The sequence below is a fragment of the Papio anubis genome, chromosome 6 (genome assembly GCF_008728515.1).
Source record: "Papio anubis isolate 15944 chromosome 6, Panubis1.0, whole genome shotgun sequence".
NCBI lineage: Eukaryota > Metazoa > Chordata > Mammalia > Primates > Cercopithecidae > Papio > Papio anubis.
The window spans coordinates 51,499,590-51,519,492 of NC_044981.1; the positions used below are offsets into that span (position 1 = coordinate 51,499,590).

At 43.3% G+C, this 19,903-nt stretch overlaps 1 protein-coding gene across 1 annotated transcript; it reads right to left on the reverse strand.

Moving 5' to 3' along the window:
• Positions 1-262: 262 nt before the first annotated feature.
• On the reverse strand, positions 263-19,005 carry GCM1 (glial cells missing transcription factor 1). The gene is made up of 5 exons (XM_031667132.1): positions 18,442-19,005; positions 6,237-6,489; positions 4,193-4,305; positions 3,021-3,149; positions 263-1,171 (listed from the first exon to the last, which is right to left on the reverse strand). The coding sequence occupies exons 1-5, from the start codon at positions 18,514-18,516 to the stop codon at positions 431-433; spliced, it is 1,311 nt and encodes a 436-aa protein (XP_031522992.1). The 5' UTR covers positions 18,517-19,005; the 3' UTR covers positions 263-430.
• Positions 19,006-19,903: the final 898 nt, after the last annotated feature.

The following is a 19,903-nucleotide window of genomic DNA, read 5'->3' on the forward strand; positions in this document are numbered from 1 at the left end:
ACTTTGGGATGCTGAGGTGGGCGGATCACTTGAGATCAGGAGTTCAAGAGCAGCCTGGCCAACATGGTGAAACCCTGTCTCTACTAAAAATAGAAAAATTAGCCGGGCGCAGTGGCAGGCGCCTGTAACCCCAGTTACTCGGGAGGCTGAGGCAGGAGAATCACTCGAACCCGGGAGGCAGAGGTTGCAGTGAGCCGAGATTGCACCACTGCATTCCAGCCTGGGCAAAAGAGTGAGACTCTGTCTCAAAAAAAAAAAAAAAAAAAAAAAAAAAAAAAGAAAGAAAAAGAAAAGGAAAAAAAGCCTTGTCTACTGCTTATCGTGATTCTCATTTATCTATGGTTATGTTTTAAAAATTATTTCCTACAGAAATTCTTTCAGCCCTTCCCCATTTTTGAGGGGCAGAGGTGCACATAGTGAAAGATTCGGGTCATCTCAGAGGACACAGGTTCAGAAGCATCTCACTGTTGCAGTGATCCAAACCCAAGTATGTCATTTCTTCCTCAAAATCCCATTTGCTGCTCTTGCTTGGCAGTGAATATTGCTGATGAGGATGAGAGGCATAGGTGAAGAGAAAGGGGTCTTCCTGAGGTGAATGGTATGCAGGGGACTGGACGTAGCTGTTAAAATCCACATGTACTTTCTCTTCATAAAGATTCCCCCCTGGATTTGGCCATAATGGGGGACAGCCAGTTTTGGCTGCAGGTGGCTCCAGTGGAATCTGCTGGTAAAAGGGTTCTGAAGAGTTTTGGGAAGGAGAGAAGCTGCAAGGCCAGCTGGTCAGAGGAAAAGGATAATTGGAATAACAGTTGTCATTAAGATGATTTCTCCCCAAAGCAGCATTTTTACTCCACGTCTGCAGATCGCCGTGATCAGAGTAGACTCCGGAGGCAGAAGGAGGAAGCAGGTCTCCACTACTGTAGGTTCTGCTACTGGACAATTTACGCTTTTCATAGAGCTTCGTGGGGTCCACAGTGGAAGTCTGGTCAGTCAGATCTGTGATTCCTCCCAGACCATAACTCTTGGAGAAGGAAAAGCAATCATTTAGTGAGTTCTGCTGAGGAGTGTTAGCTATTAGATGTCCACTGTAACTACCAGGCAGTTGGACGCCTTCCTGGAAAGACCAAGTTAAAGGTAAACTCCCCTGACTTTGTGTTTCACCTGGAAGAGACTGGAAAGGAAAGTGAAATGCTCGTGTTAATAAGTTAAGCAAATCCAAACCACTACCATAAGCATCCATGAGTTACTCTGTACAAATAAGAGCTTCGTCAGATTTTCCTCATTCCTTACACATTAATACTTGACGCAGAAACACATGCAGCAGCTTGACCACAACCACGACACACTGAAAAAGGCAAAGGCTGCCTGTTTCCGTGTGAAAGCTTACTAACCAGTAAGAGCCACATTTCCCTACATTCTGTGGAGACATGAGTGTGTTTAGGATGTCTCACACTCAAACACAAATCTGATATCCTAATTGCCTTTTTTTTTTTTTTTTTTTTTTTGAGATGGAGTCTCGCTTTGTTGCCCAGCCAGGCTGGAGTGCAGTGGTGCGATCTCAGCTCACTGCAACCTCCACCTCCCGGGTTCAAGCGATTCTCATGTCTCAGCCTCCCAATAGCAGGGATTACAGGCGCCTGCTACCACGCCCAGCTAATTTTTGTATTTTCGGTAGAGATGGGGTTTCACCATGTTGGCCAGGCTGGTCTCGAACTCCTGACCTCAAGTGAGCCGCCCGCCTTGGCCTCCCAAAGTGCTGGGATTACAGGCATAAGCCACAGCGCCTGGCCTCTAATTGCCTTTTTGAGAGACTTATAAGGAACTATTCACAAAATATCAAAGTATAACTTCAAAGATTTATATTATACTCAGCACAACTCTCAGGGGTCTCTCGCTCTCATCATTTCCTCCCTTGACTTTTCTGTTTCTTAGTGCTCGTTGGAGTGTGAGAGACCATGGTTGCTGTTGTTTTTTAATTTTTCCTTTCCTCAAGAGATTTTTCTGTGAATTCATGGGAATTTTGTTGAACCATAAATCAGACCTCTAGAACATGAGTGGTACATTCATTTATTTTTCTAAATGGAAGAAGTATATTATTCTTTAGTTAATTATTTAAAAAAAGGATCTGGTTGAGAATTAAGTTATGCTCTTGTTTCGGTAAAAGTACTTGCTGTTAAGGGGATACTTTTAGGGGGTAGAGAAAAAGGGCTGTGACCAGGTAGATTGGATGAGAGACTGAAATGCCACTTGACTTGTCCCATGGCTGGGAGAAAGGATGAGGAAATAGCCATTTGGGTTTGGGGGGCTCGCATTTCCCTACAACGGACCCACATTACAATTTTTGTTTAAATAAAGTACATTTAGAGCCTCTAGGGATGGACCAGCTCCATCTCTGTTCTCCCAAAAAGACATGTGCAACTTTGAACAGTAGAAAAAGTATGGGAACTACTATCAATATTAAACAGACAAATGCAAGAAAACCTATGCACTGCTGCCCATAAAGCAGTGGACTTCACATCACAGTTTGTCTGTGGAAAAGAGCCTCCACTCCACTATTGCCACCCTAGGACAGCCATCATTTTCGGAAACTGCTTGCTTATTTCATCTTGATAGAATACGCTAAGAAAACAATCTGTTTGGGGATGTATGGAAATTCAGGAGGGCAGGGAGGGGGCGGGCGGTGAAATGCATGAGGTTACTATTTTGTGGAGATCGTTTCAATTGTTTTTGGTTCTTGTCAAATATAAGTTAAGTGCTAATTCAACTTTCTCTTTGTAATTGTAGTAGGGAAGATGATTCTCTACCTACATGGACTTTATGGTTCAGAGCATGCTACAAAGATGGTAGAAAGTAAGAGTAAAGCCTCAGATTTAATTTCTTTGGCACATGTTTGTTTGCAGATGAGCCTGATAATCCATGATTTCTGGCTTTTCCTGTGTCAGCAAGGGACCCAGGAAATCGCTCCCAGCACAGGCGTGGCAAGGTACTGCATGTGTTGAACATACATAATGAAGGATTACCCTGGTCTCTGTGCCCCCCTTCAGGCTCAAGGAGACGGAGGAAGGTGCTGTATGCACTTTCTTCATGGCTCTTCTTGCCTCCGCTTCCAACTTGGTTTCTGGTTTTGGATGATCATGCTCTCCCTTTGACTGAAATGAGACAAGGAAGTAGAAAAGAAACGATATAACACTAACTAGACTGTGCTTCACTCTGTGTCCTGCCCCCAGAGTGGTGTTGCAGTCTCCTATGGTAACAAGACTGGATGAACCTCTGAAGACGCTCCCAAGCCCACCACGCTCCTGCCTGCCTGCCTCTCACCCACCCAGCAAAGCCATAATCACAGTGCTAAGTAACACTTATTAAATGCTTCCTGTGGTATGTGCCGGACACTAATAAACACCCTGTGCGCCTTATATCTCATTTCGTCTTCAGCACAACCCTTGAGGTACATACTATTATTATCACCCCCAGTTTACAGAACAGGAAACTGAGGCACGGAGTGATTATGCCAGCTGGGTAACCTCCTCTAGAAGTGAGGGAGATAGGATTCCCCTACCTGGAGCTGGCCAAAGCTGAGAGTCAATAGTTAAACATTCAGGAATTTTCTAGGCTGATTGTTAAAAATGACTGCAGGCTTGAAATCAGCCACCGTGGGAATATTTCCATTGCCCAAGCTGGCAAATGCTACAAATCAGGACATTTTCTTTTTGGAGAGCTGGTTTACCAGCATCCCACTAATTCAAACCCAGGCAGTCTGAGTCAGGGTCCATTCTTCACCCCTGTTGGTGCCACCGCCCCATTAGTACTCTTACACATTCTACAGAAAACTGGGACTTGGAAGAGGAAAGTCACCTGCTCGGGTTTACAGAGCAAGTAAAAAGTCAGAGCTGGTGTTCGAACTCAGATTTGCTGAAGGCTACCAGTGGCATGTGGCATGCTTAGAAGCACTGTGCTAACCTCAATGTGACTAGATTAGCTGCCACTTCTCCTGAGGAGTGGAAGCAGCCAGCTCCCCTTCTAGAGCTCCCCAGCACTTCAAACATCTATTAGAAGTGCAGGGGACAGACAAACTTGCTTTCTCAGAGTGTGAGCCCTCGGGGATGGTGCAGGATCTCATTCACCAGTGTATCTCTAGCCTCTGGTGAAACTCCTCAGTAACGAAACTCTCACGTAACTAACTCAAAAATCCAACCTGGAAAAATATAAAGCGTCCGTCGTGCCTCCAGAAGTTGGTGACCGGGAAGCCCCCGTGACCTCGGCAAGGGATGAGCTTCAGAGGCCCGTCACAGTTGGGACAGCGTTTCCCTACAAAAGAGCAGAGGAAAATGACTACACCTGGCTGAACCATGTCGGTTGACTCCTGGGCAGCCTTGAAGATTTTAGCCCTGACTGCAGGATGGTAGAGGATAAATCTGGGCACAGTCTCATGAGCTCCCATCCACTAGATATTACCCCTGACCCTCGGAAGCCTGGCCACCAAAATGGCCCAGATGGGTCTCACACATACATAGGGGAAGTGGTTGCGTACCAAGTAGGATATTTCACAGGTCAGGGAGGAGCTCTTCTGAGCAGAAAATCCCTCCCTACTTATTTAGTGATATTTGAAATTTGACCAGGCACAGTGGCTCACACTCGTAACCCCAGCACTTTGGGAGGCCAAGGCAGGCGGATCCACTTGAGGCCAGAAGCTCGAGACTAGCCAGGCCAATATGGTGAAATCCCGTCTCTATTAAAAATACAAAAATTAGCCGGCCGTGGTGGTGCACAACTGTAGTCCCAGTTACTCGGGAGGTTGAGGCAAGAGAATCACTTGAATCTGGGAGGTGGAGGTGGCAGTGAGCTGAGATCGCGCCACTGCACTCCAGCCTGGGTGACAGAGCGAGACTCTGTCTCAAAAAATAAAAAAGAGAAGTTCTTTCAACTCACAATTAGAACTAAGGGTCAAGGGGCCAAGCTACATGGGAGAGTGAATGCAGCTACTACATTTTCACAGAGGTGTAAATGACTGATGCCAGGTCCTGATCTAAGAGCAAGTTTGGAAGACAAACTACTGGGAAAAATATAAGGTAACTTGAGGTTTGAAGTGGGCGAGGTACAGGGCACGCTGAATGTATCTATTTCATAATCCAGTGAACGTGTCTAAGAAAATGAACAAATATCTCAGCACGTGATTATGATGTGAACCTAAATGAATGGAATTGAGTCTAACCTTTCACAGCTGCCGTTCCACATTAATGCACACACTGAGATCACTTAGGGACCCACAAGAGGTCCAGTGGCAAGTCCAATAAACTACTTTCTTCTAAATTTTACATGGGTCATTGACAAATTAACATTAACCCCTTCAGTGATACATTTTTCATTTTATTTTTGGATGGAGTCTGTCACCCAGGCTGGAGTGCAAGTGGTGCAACCTTGGCTCACTGCAACCTCTGCCTTCTGGGTTCGAGCGATTCTCCTGCCTCGGCCTCCCGAGTAGCTGGGATTACAGGTGCACACCACCACACCCGGCAAATTTGTATGTGTGTGTGTTTAGTAGAGATGGGGTTCCGCCTTGTTGGCCAGGCTGGTCTCGAACTCCTGACGTCAGGTGATCTGCCTACCTCGGCCTCCCAAAGTGCTAGGATTGCAGGCGTGAGCCACCGTGCCCGGCCATTTTTCCTTTTTTTTTTTGGAGACAGGATCTCACTCTGTTGCTCGGCCTGGAGTGCAATGGCTCCATTATGGTTCACTGCAGCCTTGACTTTCCAGGCTCAAGCAATCCTTATGCTTCAGCCTCCAGAGTAGCTGTGACCACAGGCATGTGCAACCACACCCGACTAATTTTTAAATTTTTTTGTATGGGTTGGGGTCTCCTTATGTTGCCCCGGCTGGTCTGGAACACCTGGGCTCAATTTATCCTCTCATCTTGGCCTCCCAAAGTGCTGAGATTACAGGTGTCAGCCACCACGCCTGCCATCTACCCTTTAACAGGAGACTTCAGTCCACCGCCTTAACCAAAGGGGGCATTTTTGATGGTGGGTGCTCTGGGTATGGCAGATACGGGAGGTCCTTGCTGGAGCACAAGGGGTCTGGTTGGTTCCCCTCCATATGCTCCATATCAGAACAGCCTTGGCTGCCACTACACTCCAGGATGAGCGTTGTGCCCTTGGGCGGTGCTGGGACATAGTGACCCATCCGGTAGGGGCATCTGAGGGATGCCAGCTTTTCTGCTGCTGCCACCAAGCTCTACTCACGCTGCTGCTTCTGCCGGGCCTTGTCACAGATGGCAGGTCTCAGGTAGATCTTGCGTCCCTCCTCTGCGAGGCAGTCGCGGCCGCACACCACCACACCCAGGCAGGACTTCTTGAGGATGCGGGAGTTGTGGTTGTTGGTGTTGCGCATGGCCCAGCTGCTCAGGTGCCGCTGTGCATTCTTGTCCTCCGAGCTGTAGATGTGTTTGGCATAGGAATCTGGCCACTCCTGGAACCAGTCAGTCTTTTTCACGTTCTGATAGAAACACAAAAGATACGACTATAGTTTAAGCTAGAAAACACAGCTGTCACCCACTGTGGAGGGAGTAGATGGGAAGGATGTTTTGGCACTCAGGAGCTGGGCAAGAGACCTTTGGCAAAAGCCTCCCTACATTTAATTCTGACAGTGGGATCAGAGAGCCCAGCACAACATGGCAACTGAGTGCTATGTCTGTCAGGCATTCAGCCGCTGGATCAAAATAAATGGTAGCCCCTGTGAGTTCCATCTGATTGACACTTCCCTAGCCCTCAGTGACACAAGTAATGACCATTTCTCAGTACGAATTTTTGAAGGTTAAGTAATGCTATGCTCTGACACAATAACAGTGGAAAACAGGGCCCTGTGTGGTGGGGTGTGCCTGTAGTCCTAGCAACTCAGGAGGCTGAGGTGGGAGGATGACTTGAGGCCAGGGGTTCAAGACCAGCGTGGGCAATGTAGCAAGACCCCTTCTCTAAAAACTCAAAATAAACTGTGGAAAACATTGTGGTGGGATAGTGAGATAATGTCTCATACCACGCTGTGGTTACCTTGCTGGGAGTCACACAGGTTTATGCAATATCACCAGAGATAAGCAGTGGGAGGGATGAAAAGCCCTGGTTCAGAGAGATCAAAGAGCCACTTTTCCCCCAGAGATTTTCTTCCTTTATCTTTAACCCTACACTCATGTGCCTCAAACATGATGGGGAGTAAGAAAGAGCTTGTTTTGACTAAAAGCGTCTCTGTTATTGCCTGGGATTGGCGCTATGCCCTGTGTATGAACATTTGACTAAACTCTCCTTTAAAACATCAGAGACAAGGAGAGTTGTCATTCAATGGACAAAGTTTCCATTTGCAAGATGAAAACGTTCTAGAGCTCCTTTGCACAACAGTGTACATATAATTACCACGACTGTACTATGCACTTAAACATGGTTAAGATGGTAAGTTTTAACTTGTGTTTTTGACCAAAATAAAATAATAATTTAAGAAAGGCCAGGGACACAGGACACTCAGTCCTTATAGCACACATTATTTTGCTCTCTGTGCCTCTGTTTCTTCATCTGTAATATAGGGATGAGACCTGCCTGCCTGAAGAGTTGTTCTGAAGATTAAATACGATTTTATATATATTAAATACTTAGCACAGCACCTAGCATGCTGTAAGCTCTAAATAATTGTTAGTCACTGATGCTGTGGCTCATATTCCTAGGCCCTACATTGGTGCACAGATGCTGCATTTGACAGACCCTCCCTTGTTCTTAGAATGAGAATCAGTAAGCAGTGTCAGCAGTCAAACTTAGGCTGTGGCCATGCCCTATGGCTTTCAGAGACTTAGCATGGTGTGAGAACATTTTTCATCTAGAAGGTTCTAGAAGGTCAAAATAGAAGATTCTAGAAGGTCCAGAAGAAGAGACTAGGTTGCTTCTTCTTTGCTTTCCCAACCAGAAAGCATAGCCCACAATATAAAAAAAGACAAATTTTAGAAGAAAAAAGTAAAAGTGTCAGGATTGATGGGCATTTATTGAGTTAGAATTCAAATTTAGAACGTGCCAAAGAACTTTGTAACTTGAGACTCTGGGCAAGTAACTTTGTCTTTAAAGCCTGTTTTGCTCTTCTCTAAAACTGGAACATTGATTAAACCTGCCTCACAAAAGTGCTGTGAAGAGCAGATGTGTTGTAAACTATAGATTCCATATAACGAAACTTGTTGAATGGAATGTCACAGGGCCTGAGGTGGTCTGAGGAAATATAAATGAGAGGTTTTAGGTACATGCAGGGTAGTACTATTTGGTGGTTAAGAGCTGCAGTGAGCAAACTAGGACCCATAGGCCAAATCCTGCCCATTGCCTGTTTTTGTAAATAAAGTTTTATAGAAACTGATCTATGTTCATTCATTTAAGTGTTGCCTATGGATGTTTTTACACCACCGCAGCAGAGACTCTATGGCCCACAAAGACTGCAATATTTACTATCTGACCCTTCACAAAGACTCTGAGATTCCTGGCTGCAAGCTTGGACTCTGGAGGTACACTGTCTTTCTGGGTATGAGTCTTAAGCAAGTTATTTTCTCCTCAGTGCCTCTGTTTCCAGCTCTGTAAAATGGGGTAACATGAGTCCCCAGAGGGAGGTTTTGAGGACTTACTGAATTAACATACACGATGCACTTAAAACAGTGCCTCACATGCAGCAGGTTCCTCCTCAATATTAACTGTTATTCTATCAGATCTGGAACTGCCCTCAGCCAGTCAATGCAGTTTTAAGAGTCACTGGCTTTCGGGAGAGAGAAGACCCAGTAGAGGTCACTTCATGCTTTAAACCTTGCCAAGCCGAATGCAAGATAAGAGTCCAAGTCCCGGCTGGGCAAGGTGGCTCATGCTTGTAATCCTAGCACTTTGGGAGGCTGAGATGGATGGATCACCTGAGGTCAGGAGTTCAAGACCAGGCTGCCCAACATGGTGAAACCCCGTCTCTACTAAAAATACAAAAAATTATCCAGGTGTGGTGGTGGGCGCCGGTAATCCCTGCTTCTTGGAAGTCCAAGGCAGGAGAATCACTTGAATCTGGGAGGTGGAGGTTGCAGCGAGCCAAGATCGTGCCATTGCACTCCAGCCTGGGCAACAAGAGTGAAACTCTGTCTCAATAAAAAAAAATAATAATAAAAGAGTCCAAGTCCCTATAAAATAAAAGCTTAATTGGTACACCTCTTGTTCCACAAACTTCCTTCTCACGGCATGACAGTGGCTGGCCCTTTGTGTGCTGTGCTGTAACTACTGCGGTTTGGGAGGGGGAAGGGTATAAATACTAGGAGGGTTACATCTGGAGAAGTTCCCTGTGGTCCTTTAGGTAGTTGCAGCAGAGATTCCCAGATGGCCAGGCCAGAATGCTGGTTGGACCATTTGCTTTTCCAGACTGTCCCTTCTCCTCCCCAGTTCCCTAGTAATTTTGGGCTTGCTGAGACTCAATGCCCGGGGTGAGAGAAGCTCCCCAGGCAGCATGCCTCCTGCTCTCTCCACCCACCTTATCTTCCCTTCCTTCCTTCCTTTTTCTGACCCAAAGCTGCAAACAATGCTCTCTTGTTTTCTGTCACAGAAATGCCATAGAAAGCATAATAGAGTATCTTACCTTTTGAAATAATAATGTAGGTTAAAACATTAAAATGTGTACTTTTGGCCAGGAATAGTGGCTCACACCTGTAATCCCAGCACTTTGGGAGGCCAAGGCTGGAGAATCTCTTGAGCCCAGGAGTTCAAGACCAGCCTGGGCAACACAGTGAGACCGTCTCCCCTAAAAATAGATTTTTTTCCTCTAATATTGAACTGTAAAAAACTACTGGTGCACTTGAACTATTCCAACATAAAGCACAGTTGTCAGGATAGCAGAGATGAGGGCAAGGTAGACTTAGAGGAAAGCTGAGATTGTCATGCTTTAAAGGTAAGTGGCCTCTTTAGGTTGGTCAGAGCCATAGACCTCAGGAACCAGAAGGAGTGGAATGTATTTGTGAGAACATCTCAGATGTTCTGATTAAAGCAAAGACTCCTTGCTTGTAGAGGAAGAATTGGTCTCTACCATCCTTTAAGCTTTTTTCTGATAGTCCCTCCACTGGTATGTTAGTTTTCCTGTTCTATTAATAATGCAGTAATAGCCAGGTGCAGTGACTCGCCCCTGTAATCCCAGCACTTTGGGAGGCCAAGGTGGGTGGATCACTTGAAGCCAGAAGTTTGAGACCAGACTGGCCAACGTGGTGAAACCCCATCTCTATGAAAAATACAAAAATTAGCCAGGCATGGTGGCGCATGCCTGTAATCCCAGCTACTCAGGAGGTTGAGGCAAAAGAATTGCTTGAACCTGGGAGGCAGAGATTGCAGTGAGCCAAGATCATGCCACTGCACTCCAGCCTGGGTGACAGAGTTCTTTGTCTAAAAAAAAAAAAAAAAAAAAAAAAAAAGCAGTAATAATTTAGACAATGTATGGACTGAGAACATTACTAGGAGTAAATGTACTCACATCAAGCTAGTCTCTGGGCCATTTATTCATGCCTGGTCTTTGACCTGGACGTTTAGTGGGGTCTTTGATGTCTTTTTACACTGAAATTAAGAGAAAACCCAGCTCTCAATAATGCAAAGGAACTCAAGTGTCAGATGGATGATTGTGATTTCTGAAACCTGTTTAAACCAAGGCCTCAGAGAGGTAAAATTTAATAAGAAACAATAATCATTTCTTCATGTTTAGCAAATCCCCACAAAATACTTTCTTCTTTTTAGATCCTTTGTTTGTTTTAATTTCTAACTTTTCATGAGTAACTCTTTGTTTTTCCTCTTAGTTAAGAAGTTTATAATTGAAAGGGAATATCTCTAAGGTTTCCAACAGGTAGACTTAACTAATTTATATTTTCTAATCTCCTGGGTAACATCATTGGGGGGTTAACTGATATTTCGATGACTTCTGGGTACAATTTTTTACTAACGGATTTAATCCTCTAACTCAATCAAAATCTTTGTAGCTCTATGCACTCCTAGAATACCCTTCATCCTCACCTCATTCTAATTTGTTCAACTACTTGAAGTTTTAAGAGGGTACCTGAAGAAATTAAGTATTGTTATATAAAACTAATAAAGTAAAATACAAATTCTGAAATAAAGTATCAAAAATATCTACATTATCATACGATCATATTATGAAATTGATTTTCATTTGGAATATAGTCTGCACTTGTATAAAGCAATTACCTTCCAGATTTTCATTAATTATATAGCTTATTCATTACTTATAAATAAATGTTTCCAAGTAGAACAGGAATAGCAAACAAACATACTTTAAAGCAAATTATATAGAGGTACAAAAATCAGATATTATGGAAAACAGAAAAAAAATCTTCAACCAACGTTTTGATTTACACACAACTTTTCAAGAACTTATCTCTTCTGGGCCAACTGGAAATAAAACTTGAAGTGTTACCAAGCAAAGAAATTCAATTCAACAAAATGCTTCTGTGTTTGTTCAAGAATTACTCCTTAGGGCAGGCATGGTGGGGAATGTCTACCCAGTAGGCTAAGGCAGAAGGTTGCTTGAGCTCAGGAGTTCAAGACCAGCCTAGGCAAGATAGTAAGACCCCCATCTCAAAAAAAAAAAAAAATTACTGATTACTCTTTAGACTAATCCTGCTATTTCTTAATCAAGAGATCAAGACTCAGGACAGGCCAGGTGCAGTGGCTCAGGCCTGTAATCCCAGCACTTTGGGAGGCTGAGGTGGGTAGATCACGAGGTCAGGAGATCAAGAGCATCCTGGCCAACACGGTGAAACCCCGTCTCTACTAAAAACACAAAAAATTAGCCAGGCATGGTGGCGGGCACCTGTAGTCCCAGCTACTCAGGAGGCTGAGGCAGGAGAATCGCTTGAACCCGGGAGGCAGAGGTTGCAGTGAGCTGGGATCACACCACTGCACTCCAGCCTGGGCAACAGAGCGAGACTCCGTCTGAAAAAAAAAAAAAAAGACTCAGGACAAAGTTCCTTATTTACTCTGAAAACACTAAACTAGGCCAAGTTACCCCAGCTTTCAAACTCTGTCTGTATTCTCTTTTCGCTTCCCTTTTCCACTCCACCCAGCTAAGCAAGGGACCTGCTGCAGGGTACCAGCAGATGCAGTAATGCTCCTATCTGCATCACACCAGAAGCACAAAGTGGCAGAAGAATTCTGGTCCAAATTGCAGAGGCCCCAGTGATCATGGGAGCCCATATAGGTAGAGCTGTCTCAGGGAAGTTCAAATGACCCTTGAGGTCAAGGACAGAGACAAAGGAAATTTGTCTATCAAAAATACAAAAAGTAGCCAGGCATGGTGGCACATGCCTGTAATCCCAGCTACTCAGGAGGTTGAGGCAAAAGAATTGCTTGAACCTGGGAGGCAGAGATTGCAGTGAGCCAAGATCATGCCACTGCACTGCATGCCACAAAGGAAGTTTGTCTCTGCAAAAGAGAAGCCCAAAATTGTAAACAAACATGAATATCTGAGCTCTCTCTGTGAATCCATGTGTCCACATGTAATCAGAACAAGCCAGTTGTAGTACTCAGATTTAGCTGGCTAAAATCATAGTCCAGGAATGAACTAATCAGAACTGTGGCCCCTTTGCAGTTGACTTTACTATTCTATACTAGAGAATGTTCTCTCTACAAAAAAAAAAAAAAAAAAAAAAAAAAGTACTTAAACCTTGTAATTTTGTGAGTTAATGGCTTGGGGTGGCTTTGGCCATGGGTTTAATCTGCAAACTGCTCAGTGTGTAGGAACAAAATGATCCAGGGTGTTTGTTGGCTGTAGTGCTATTGGCACAACCTGAACTGAGATTAACTGGCTGGTATTTGAAACAGAGTGGGTGCTCTCCTCTCACTAGTGAAATGGGTACTATTTAAGAGAAAAAGGAACTGAATTTCTTCCCAATTTTCAACCAGAAGAAAATAATTTGTAGAGATTCAAAGTTCTCTAAAGTATTACAATCAGTACTAATAAGAGTGTGACACTCTCCAGGACCATGTAATCCACATTTTAAATCAAGACTAAATCAACACCAGACATTTGCTGCTTGGATCAAGCAAACCTTAAAGCAATTAGATTTGAACTTTCTAGGTGCAAATGTAATTTAAGGGGAATAGGAAAGGAAAGCAAACTGGCTTGAAATAAAGACAGTTTTATCAATAATGGTTTAAGCTGGCGGGGCACAGTGGCTCATGCCTGTAATCCCAGCACTTCAGGAGGCTGAGGCAGGCAGATCACTTGAGGCCAGGAGCTCGATACCAGTCTGGCCAACATGGTAAAACCCCATCTCTACTAAAAAAACACACATACATAAAAATTAGCCAGGTGTGGTGGTGTGCGCCTGTAGCCCCAGCTACATGGTAGGCTGAGGCACGAGAATTGCTTGAACCCGGGAGACAGATAGGTTGCAGTGAGCCAAGATCACACCACTCCACACTCCAGCCCAGGCAAAAGAGTGACTCTTGTCTCCAAGAAAAAAAAAAAAAAAAAAAGATTTAAGTCAAGTGCCTGCATTTCTGGGCTGGTTTCCCACAGGTTATATTGAAGAGAAATGGAATCAAAATGGAGGAATGGCCAGAAAAAAGTGAAATGAGGATTTGTAAAGACACACACAACATAAAGGAGGCAACACACAGGAAACAAATACAAGAGAGGAAAGATTTACTAAGGACAAGTGAAGCTGGAAGAATTGAGGACTTTCTAAGCCCTAGGATCTGATCTTGACATTTTCCAGCCCAAGATTAACGGCTTTCTACTACCTGTAAAACAACAGAGTCCTCTTAGGATGGCCTGCTTCCAAACCACCAGTAGTCCCCAAAATCTTCATGCTGAACACTTGTGCACAACTCTCTAAAATGTGAACATTTGAGTCTTCAGACCCTGGTTCCCTACAAGGACCTTGAAAGTCAACGCCCCTGCCAGGATGGTTATATGGAAATGGCTTGTGTAGTATCAAGCAGAGAGTAATGCAACTCATTACATTATGTTTCCTTCCTGTTGTCCAGGCCAGCATGTTTCCTAAATTCAGACTGTTGCTGAATTCAGACTGTTGTTGTAGTTAATGACATAAGTAATAGATGATTGATTTAATTTTTTTTTTTCTCTAACCTTACACAAACTCTTCTGGCCTTGTTCCCCATGCCAGGGTCATGTTGAATTACACACTCCTTCTTTCAAACTCCTCTAGCATTTTTCTACAAGGCATTGATTCTCTATTTAAGCAGTAATCTTGTTCCACTAGCCCAGAAGATCATGAGCATTTCCAAGGACGTTAACGTAGCTTAATGGCCCCAGTATCCCTGAGCCTACTGCAGTGTCTCCCACATTTCAGTTTCTCAAAAACGTCTGATATCTTAGTGAGGATATTACTGCTCACTGTTGTCAAAATTAACCCATAAACCTTGATGTATCTGAACTATTTAAAGACACATGGAGTTTCTCAAAATCAGAAAAAGAATCATAACTAAGTAATCATTCCCAAAACAAGAAAGAGGAGCCAGAAGCATTTCAACAAAAAAAAAAAAAAGCCAGCACTAAGGAGAGCCAATAGCAGAGGTGGATCAGACTGAGACCATCCTGTATGGGGTGAAACCCTGTCTCTGCAAAAATGCAAAAAGAATTAGCCTGGGCGTGGTGTCAGAGGCGTAGTCAACTGCGTAGGGCTGGGGCAGGAGAATGGCCTGAACCGGAGATGGAACTTGCGGGGAACTGAACGGGCGGCCACCGTTCTAGCCTGGGCAACAGGGTCAGGACTCGTCAGGCAAAAGAAAGGAAGAAAGAAGGAAGAAGGATGGAAAGGAAGGAAGGAAGAAGGAAGGAAGGAAGGAAGGAAGGAAGAGGAGGAGCAGGAAGGAGGAAAAGAAGCGAGCAGAGCATGTGAAAGGATAAACAAAGGGAACATTGTTTTGCTCAAATTCTAACCGACTATCGCCTGTAATGATTTGGATGGAATGGGGCCCAGAAATTGGAATTAGAGAAATTTATAATCATAATAAGCCATTACATTTGATCCTTTAAACCACATTTGTTAAATGCCAAATATGTAGTCTGGGGAACATCAACTCCTGAAGGGCTTCAGGAAAAACATTTCATGGTCAAAAATAAGTTGGGTTAACACTGCCTAACACAGCCTCCTTGGGAGACCCACCAATGCACAGGATGGTGAGAAAGACTCCATGCCTGCAGTCAAGAAATCTGGTTAACCTTGTTGAACCTCGTATTGCTCTTTTTCTTTCTTCACAGTACCTATTAAAATTCCATGTAACTTGTACTCTACAGAATATATTTAGGGAACAGTATTCTAAACATCTTAGAGACTGAGGCAGGATATGTGGAGAATTACTATTTTCATTCTACAGGAGGTAGCTAAGACTTAAGAGAATCAATTTCTCCAGTCTCACACAGATTCTAAACAATGGAGCCACTTATTAACGAATTCCATATTCAACATTTGTTGTTTCATACACGTCAGGCACTGTGCTAGGCACAAGGCTGACATTTCTAGAATTCTAGACTATTAGAACTAATAGGTACATACCAGACCATTTGGCGCAACCCCCTCATTTTCAGAGAGGAAAGGAAGTTTCAGAAAAGGTAAACAACTCAAGGCTCTACAAAAAAAAAAAAAAGGAGGTGGAGCTAGAATTCAAATCTAGGGCATTTGTCTCCAAGTCCTGTACTTTTCATAGTATACCCCTCCGTCTCCAGATATGCTCACACAATATAAAATCTAATGCCTGGAAATCTTTCCAAGAGCTCAAGTGTTTCTTGGTCCTATGATAAAGCTAGCATAAACCCAGATGAGGATGGTATTCTCTCTACTCAGAAAATACTAAGGAATATTTGCATTTTTAATCATTTCCCTGACATATTTAACAAATTGGAAGACACTTAGCTATTTCCATGAGCAATCTTAGTACTTTTTAACAAACTATAAATACATTTCTAAAACCAAATGTGCAGTTTTTGCTATAAATTTCTCAGTTTAATGTCCTAGGTAGCTGTAAATACTTTCATTTTTGGAAATTCATGTTGGAACATGAACTTTTATGAGCCTCAGGTTTCCCTATAGGAAAGAGGTCTTCATCTCTTTTTTATGGATCTGATGAGGAATTGTGTCCCAGAAAAAAATGCCTGTTAAGACACAGTGTCACCCACCATTTCATGGGGTTCTCAAACTCACTAAAACTCTTGCTATAGAATGTGACACTGTAAAGTCTTCTACGTATCTGTTTACTTCAACTCTTGATTTCGTGTCTGTCCAACTTCTATTTGGGTGTTGCAATCATGAAGTTAGAAATAGGTGAAAATATGGGTCCTGGAGCCAAGAGTAATTAAGGTTTACTTTAAAGTATCTCCACAACAGTGACAATAATTGTAATACTAATTAAGAGCAACAACAAACACAAATCCCTAAAATAGATATTTGCATATGATTCAACTGTGGTTTCTAGAACCATGGATGGAAAGTAGGGCACACTTTTGTTCTCCAGATCTGTCCCAAGACCTACCAAGAGAGGATATAGATGTGGGGTCGGGGGTGGTGGGAGGGGTAGAGGGGGTGAGGTTGGAAGTTAAGGAAAAGCGTAAAGAGAAACAAAAGGAAGTCTTCGTTAGAAATTCTGGATCAGTTACAAAGATAGGGGAATCTCTATTCCCTCTCCTCTGCTTCTGATAACTCAGATTCCTTATCACCCAGAATCAGGCAGATGGGACTGACTTTTTCATGACTTGGTACTGGTCTAGTCACCTTTTCAAACAAGTTCTAGTGAAAATATCTTAAATGTTAATAAAGGAAGCCAAGGAAGTAAACAATGATACATATGGAAAATCAGTATTAAACAAGTAATGTGCGCCTATAATTCCAGCTACTTGAGAAGCTGAGACAGAAGGGTTGTTCGAGGCCAGTAGTTTGAGACCAACCTGGGCAGCATTGTGAAACCCTCCTCTCAAAAAACATTTTCTTTTTCAATTAGCCAGGAGTGATGGCACATGCCTGTGGTCTCAGCTTCTCAGGAGGCTGACGCAGGAGGATCACTTGAGCCCAGGAGATTGAAACTGCAGTGAGCTATGATGGTACCACTGCATTCCAGCCCGGGAGACCAGGCAAATCCCATCTTAAAAAAAAAAAAAGTCAGTTGCCAAATAAAATGTGAAATGAAGTCTCTCTATTTTCAGTGCATGTATGGTATTTACAAAATAGGAGGAGAAGAGGCCAGGCTGTTTACGCCTGTAATCCCAGCACTTTGGGAGGCAGAAGCGAGTGGATTGCTTGAGCCCAGGAGCTCGGGACCAGCCTGGGCAACACGGTGAAGCCCTGTCTCTACATACACACACACACAAATACAAAAATTAGCTTGGTGTGCCTGTGGTCCCAGATAGGCAGGGGGATCACTTGAGCCCAGGAGTTCAAGACCAGCCTGGACAATACGGCAAAACCCCATCTCTACAAAAAATACAAAAATTAGCCAGCTGTGTTGGCATGCGCCTATGGTCCCAGCTACTTGGGGGGTTGAGGTGGGACAATTACTTGAACTCAGGAGGCTGAGGCTGTAGTGAGCTGAGATCGCATTACCGCACTCCAACCTAGTTCACAGAGCCAGACCCTGCCTCAAAAAAAAAAAAAAAAAGAAAAAGTGGAGAAAGAAAAGAAAAGAAAAGAAAAGGAAAGAAAGAAAGGAAGGAAGGAAGGAAGGAAGGAAGGAAAGAAGGAAGGAAGGAAAGAAAGAAAAGAAAGAAAGAGAAAAAGAAAGAAAGAAAGAAAGAAAGAGAAAGAAAGAAAGAAAGAAAAGAAAGAAAGAAAGAAAGAAAGAAAGAAAGAAAGAAAGAAAGGAAGGAAGGAAGGAAGGAAGGAAGGAAGGAAGGAAGGAAGGAAGGAAGGAAGGAAGGAAGGAAGACAAGAAGGCAAGGCAAGGCGAAGGAAAGGGAAGAAAGAAAGAAGAGGAAAAAGAAAAAAGGAAGAAGAGCATGCTGTATTCCACAAGAGAACAATATCATCTGGATTCCAGCACATTCCAGTTAGATATGAATCTGAGTTAAAACTATCACTACAGCAAATAAGGTTGTATGAGGACTTGTGCATAAAAAAGAGTCAGTTTATGGCCAAATAAATTATCATGGGTTTTATCATACCATCTAGCCAGAGCGAGGGCAACCTGAGTCAAGCCAACTTTCAAAGACAATGGAAGTAGAAATTTCTTTGCATCAGTCTCTAAGTGTGGGAGTCTGGTAAGTAAAGACCCACTCCAATCATAGGTCTTGCCGTCTCTTCTTAAAATCCCTCAGTCAGCTGTCCAGCTGAAGCTCTGGGGGAGAGGAATTTACCCAGCGAACCCTCACCAATTGCCTTCCAGGTCTCCGCATGTTAATAGTCAAGACTTCATAGCCCAATGTTGAAGGCAGATTTTTATAGCAAGTACGTACCTGTGGCAGCTTCACATCATTAATATCCCAGCTTAATATCTCTTTGTCTTCAGAATCAAAGTCATCAGGTTCCATGATAAGGTCAGGCCAGCCAAGGTTTTCACCTATTCGACTCCTCTCAGAAGTGCTTGAAAATTTTGTTCTCAAAGGTTCTTGATATAGCTGGATCGGCCCACTCAAGCACCTTAGACCAGGAGATTGTTTTCTAGGGCTAAAAAACAAATTATATTAGTATTGGCCATTAAAGAGATTTAAAAAAATCATTGCTCCTCTGCCAGAAAAACCTGTTTCACTGACATTTTTGCAAGTACCAACATACTAATAAAAAACAAAACGTAGGAGCCATTAGTGATTTTACTTAAAACTTGGCCATCGGGAATTACAAGCATGTGATCATTGCTTTCACCCTTGGGTTTGGGCTTGCTTTCTCATTGCAAGATCCAGGTTGTGAAGGCCTTAGCAGAGACAGTTGTCATCTGTAAACAATGGCTAGGACCTTTTCCTGCTAGGGCAGGAGGATACTAGCTTGGAGTCGTTTCCACAGAAATGCCTTCATAAATTAGCTAATGTAAATTAATAAATAATTAGTAAATGATAGAAATTATTACTAGTAAATTTTTTACTAGTAAAATTAGTAAAATTATTTTACTAAATTAGTAAATAATTAGTAAATAATAAAATAAATAAAAATATATATACTTTTTTTTTTTTGAGATGGAATCTCACTTATTCACCCAGGCTGGAGTGCAATGGTATGATCTCGGCTCACTGCAACCTCCGCCTCATGGGTTCAAGCAACTCTCCTGCCTCATCCTCCCCAGTAGCTGGGATTACAGGCATGTGTCACCACACACAGCTGATTTTTGTATTTTTAGTAGAGACGGGGTTTCACCCTCTTGGCCAGCCTGATCTCGAACTCCTGACCTCAAGTGATCCACCCACCTCAGCCTCCCAAAGTGTTGGGATTACAGGCGTGAGCCCCCGCACATGGCCAGAAAAAAATATATTTGAAAATCCAAATCACCATAAAGATTAGTTTTGGTCTCTGCAATAAATCCTGTGTGCACTATATATCTTCAAATATTATCAACTAATATGCTTATATCTGATTCATCTGAAACAGGGTTACTTAACCTTGGCACTATTGACATTTTGGACCAGATAATTCTTTGTTGTTGGGAGCTTTTTGCATGTTGTAAACTGTTTGGCAGCATCCCTGTTCTCCACACATTAGGTGCTAGCAACTTGTAATCCCAACACTTTGGGAGGCCAAGACAGATGCATCACTTAAGTCTAGGAGTTCAAGACCAGCCTGGGAAACATGGAGAAACCCTGTTTGTATAAGAAGTACAAAACACTAGCTGGGCATGGTGTTGTGTGCCTGTAGTCCCAGTTACTTTGGGAGGCTGAGGTGGGAGGATTACCTGAGCCCAGGAGGTTGAGGCTGCAGTGAGTCAAGATT

What these genes read in the sequence shown, in the direction of transcription:
- GCM1 (XM_031667132.1), bottom strand. Translation starts at nt 18,516, where the DNA reads ATGGAACCTGATGACTTTGATTCTGAAGACAAAGAGATATTAAGCTGG. An exon ending in GGCCCGGCAGAAGCAGCAGC is followed by an intron (nt 4,306 to 6,236) that starts GTGAGTAGAGCT and finishes GCTCTTTTGTAG; the next exon opens with GGAAACGCTGTCCCAACTGT. An exon ending in AGGGGGGCACAGAGACCAGG is followed by an intron (nt 1,172 to 3,020) that starts GTAATCCTTCAT and finishes TTTCCTTTCCAG; the next exon opens with TCTCTTCCAGGTGAAACACA.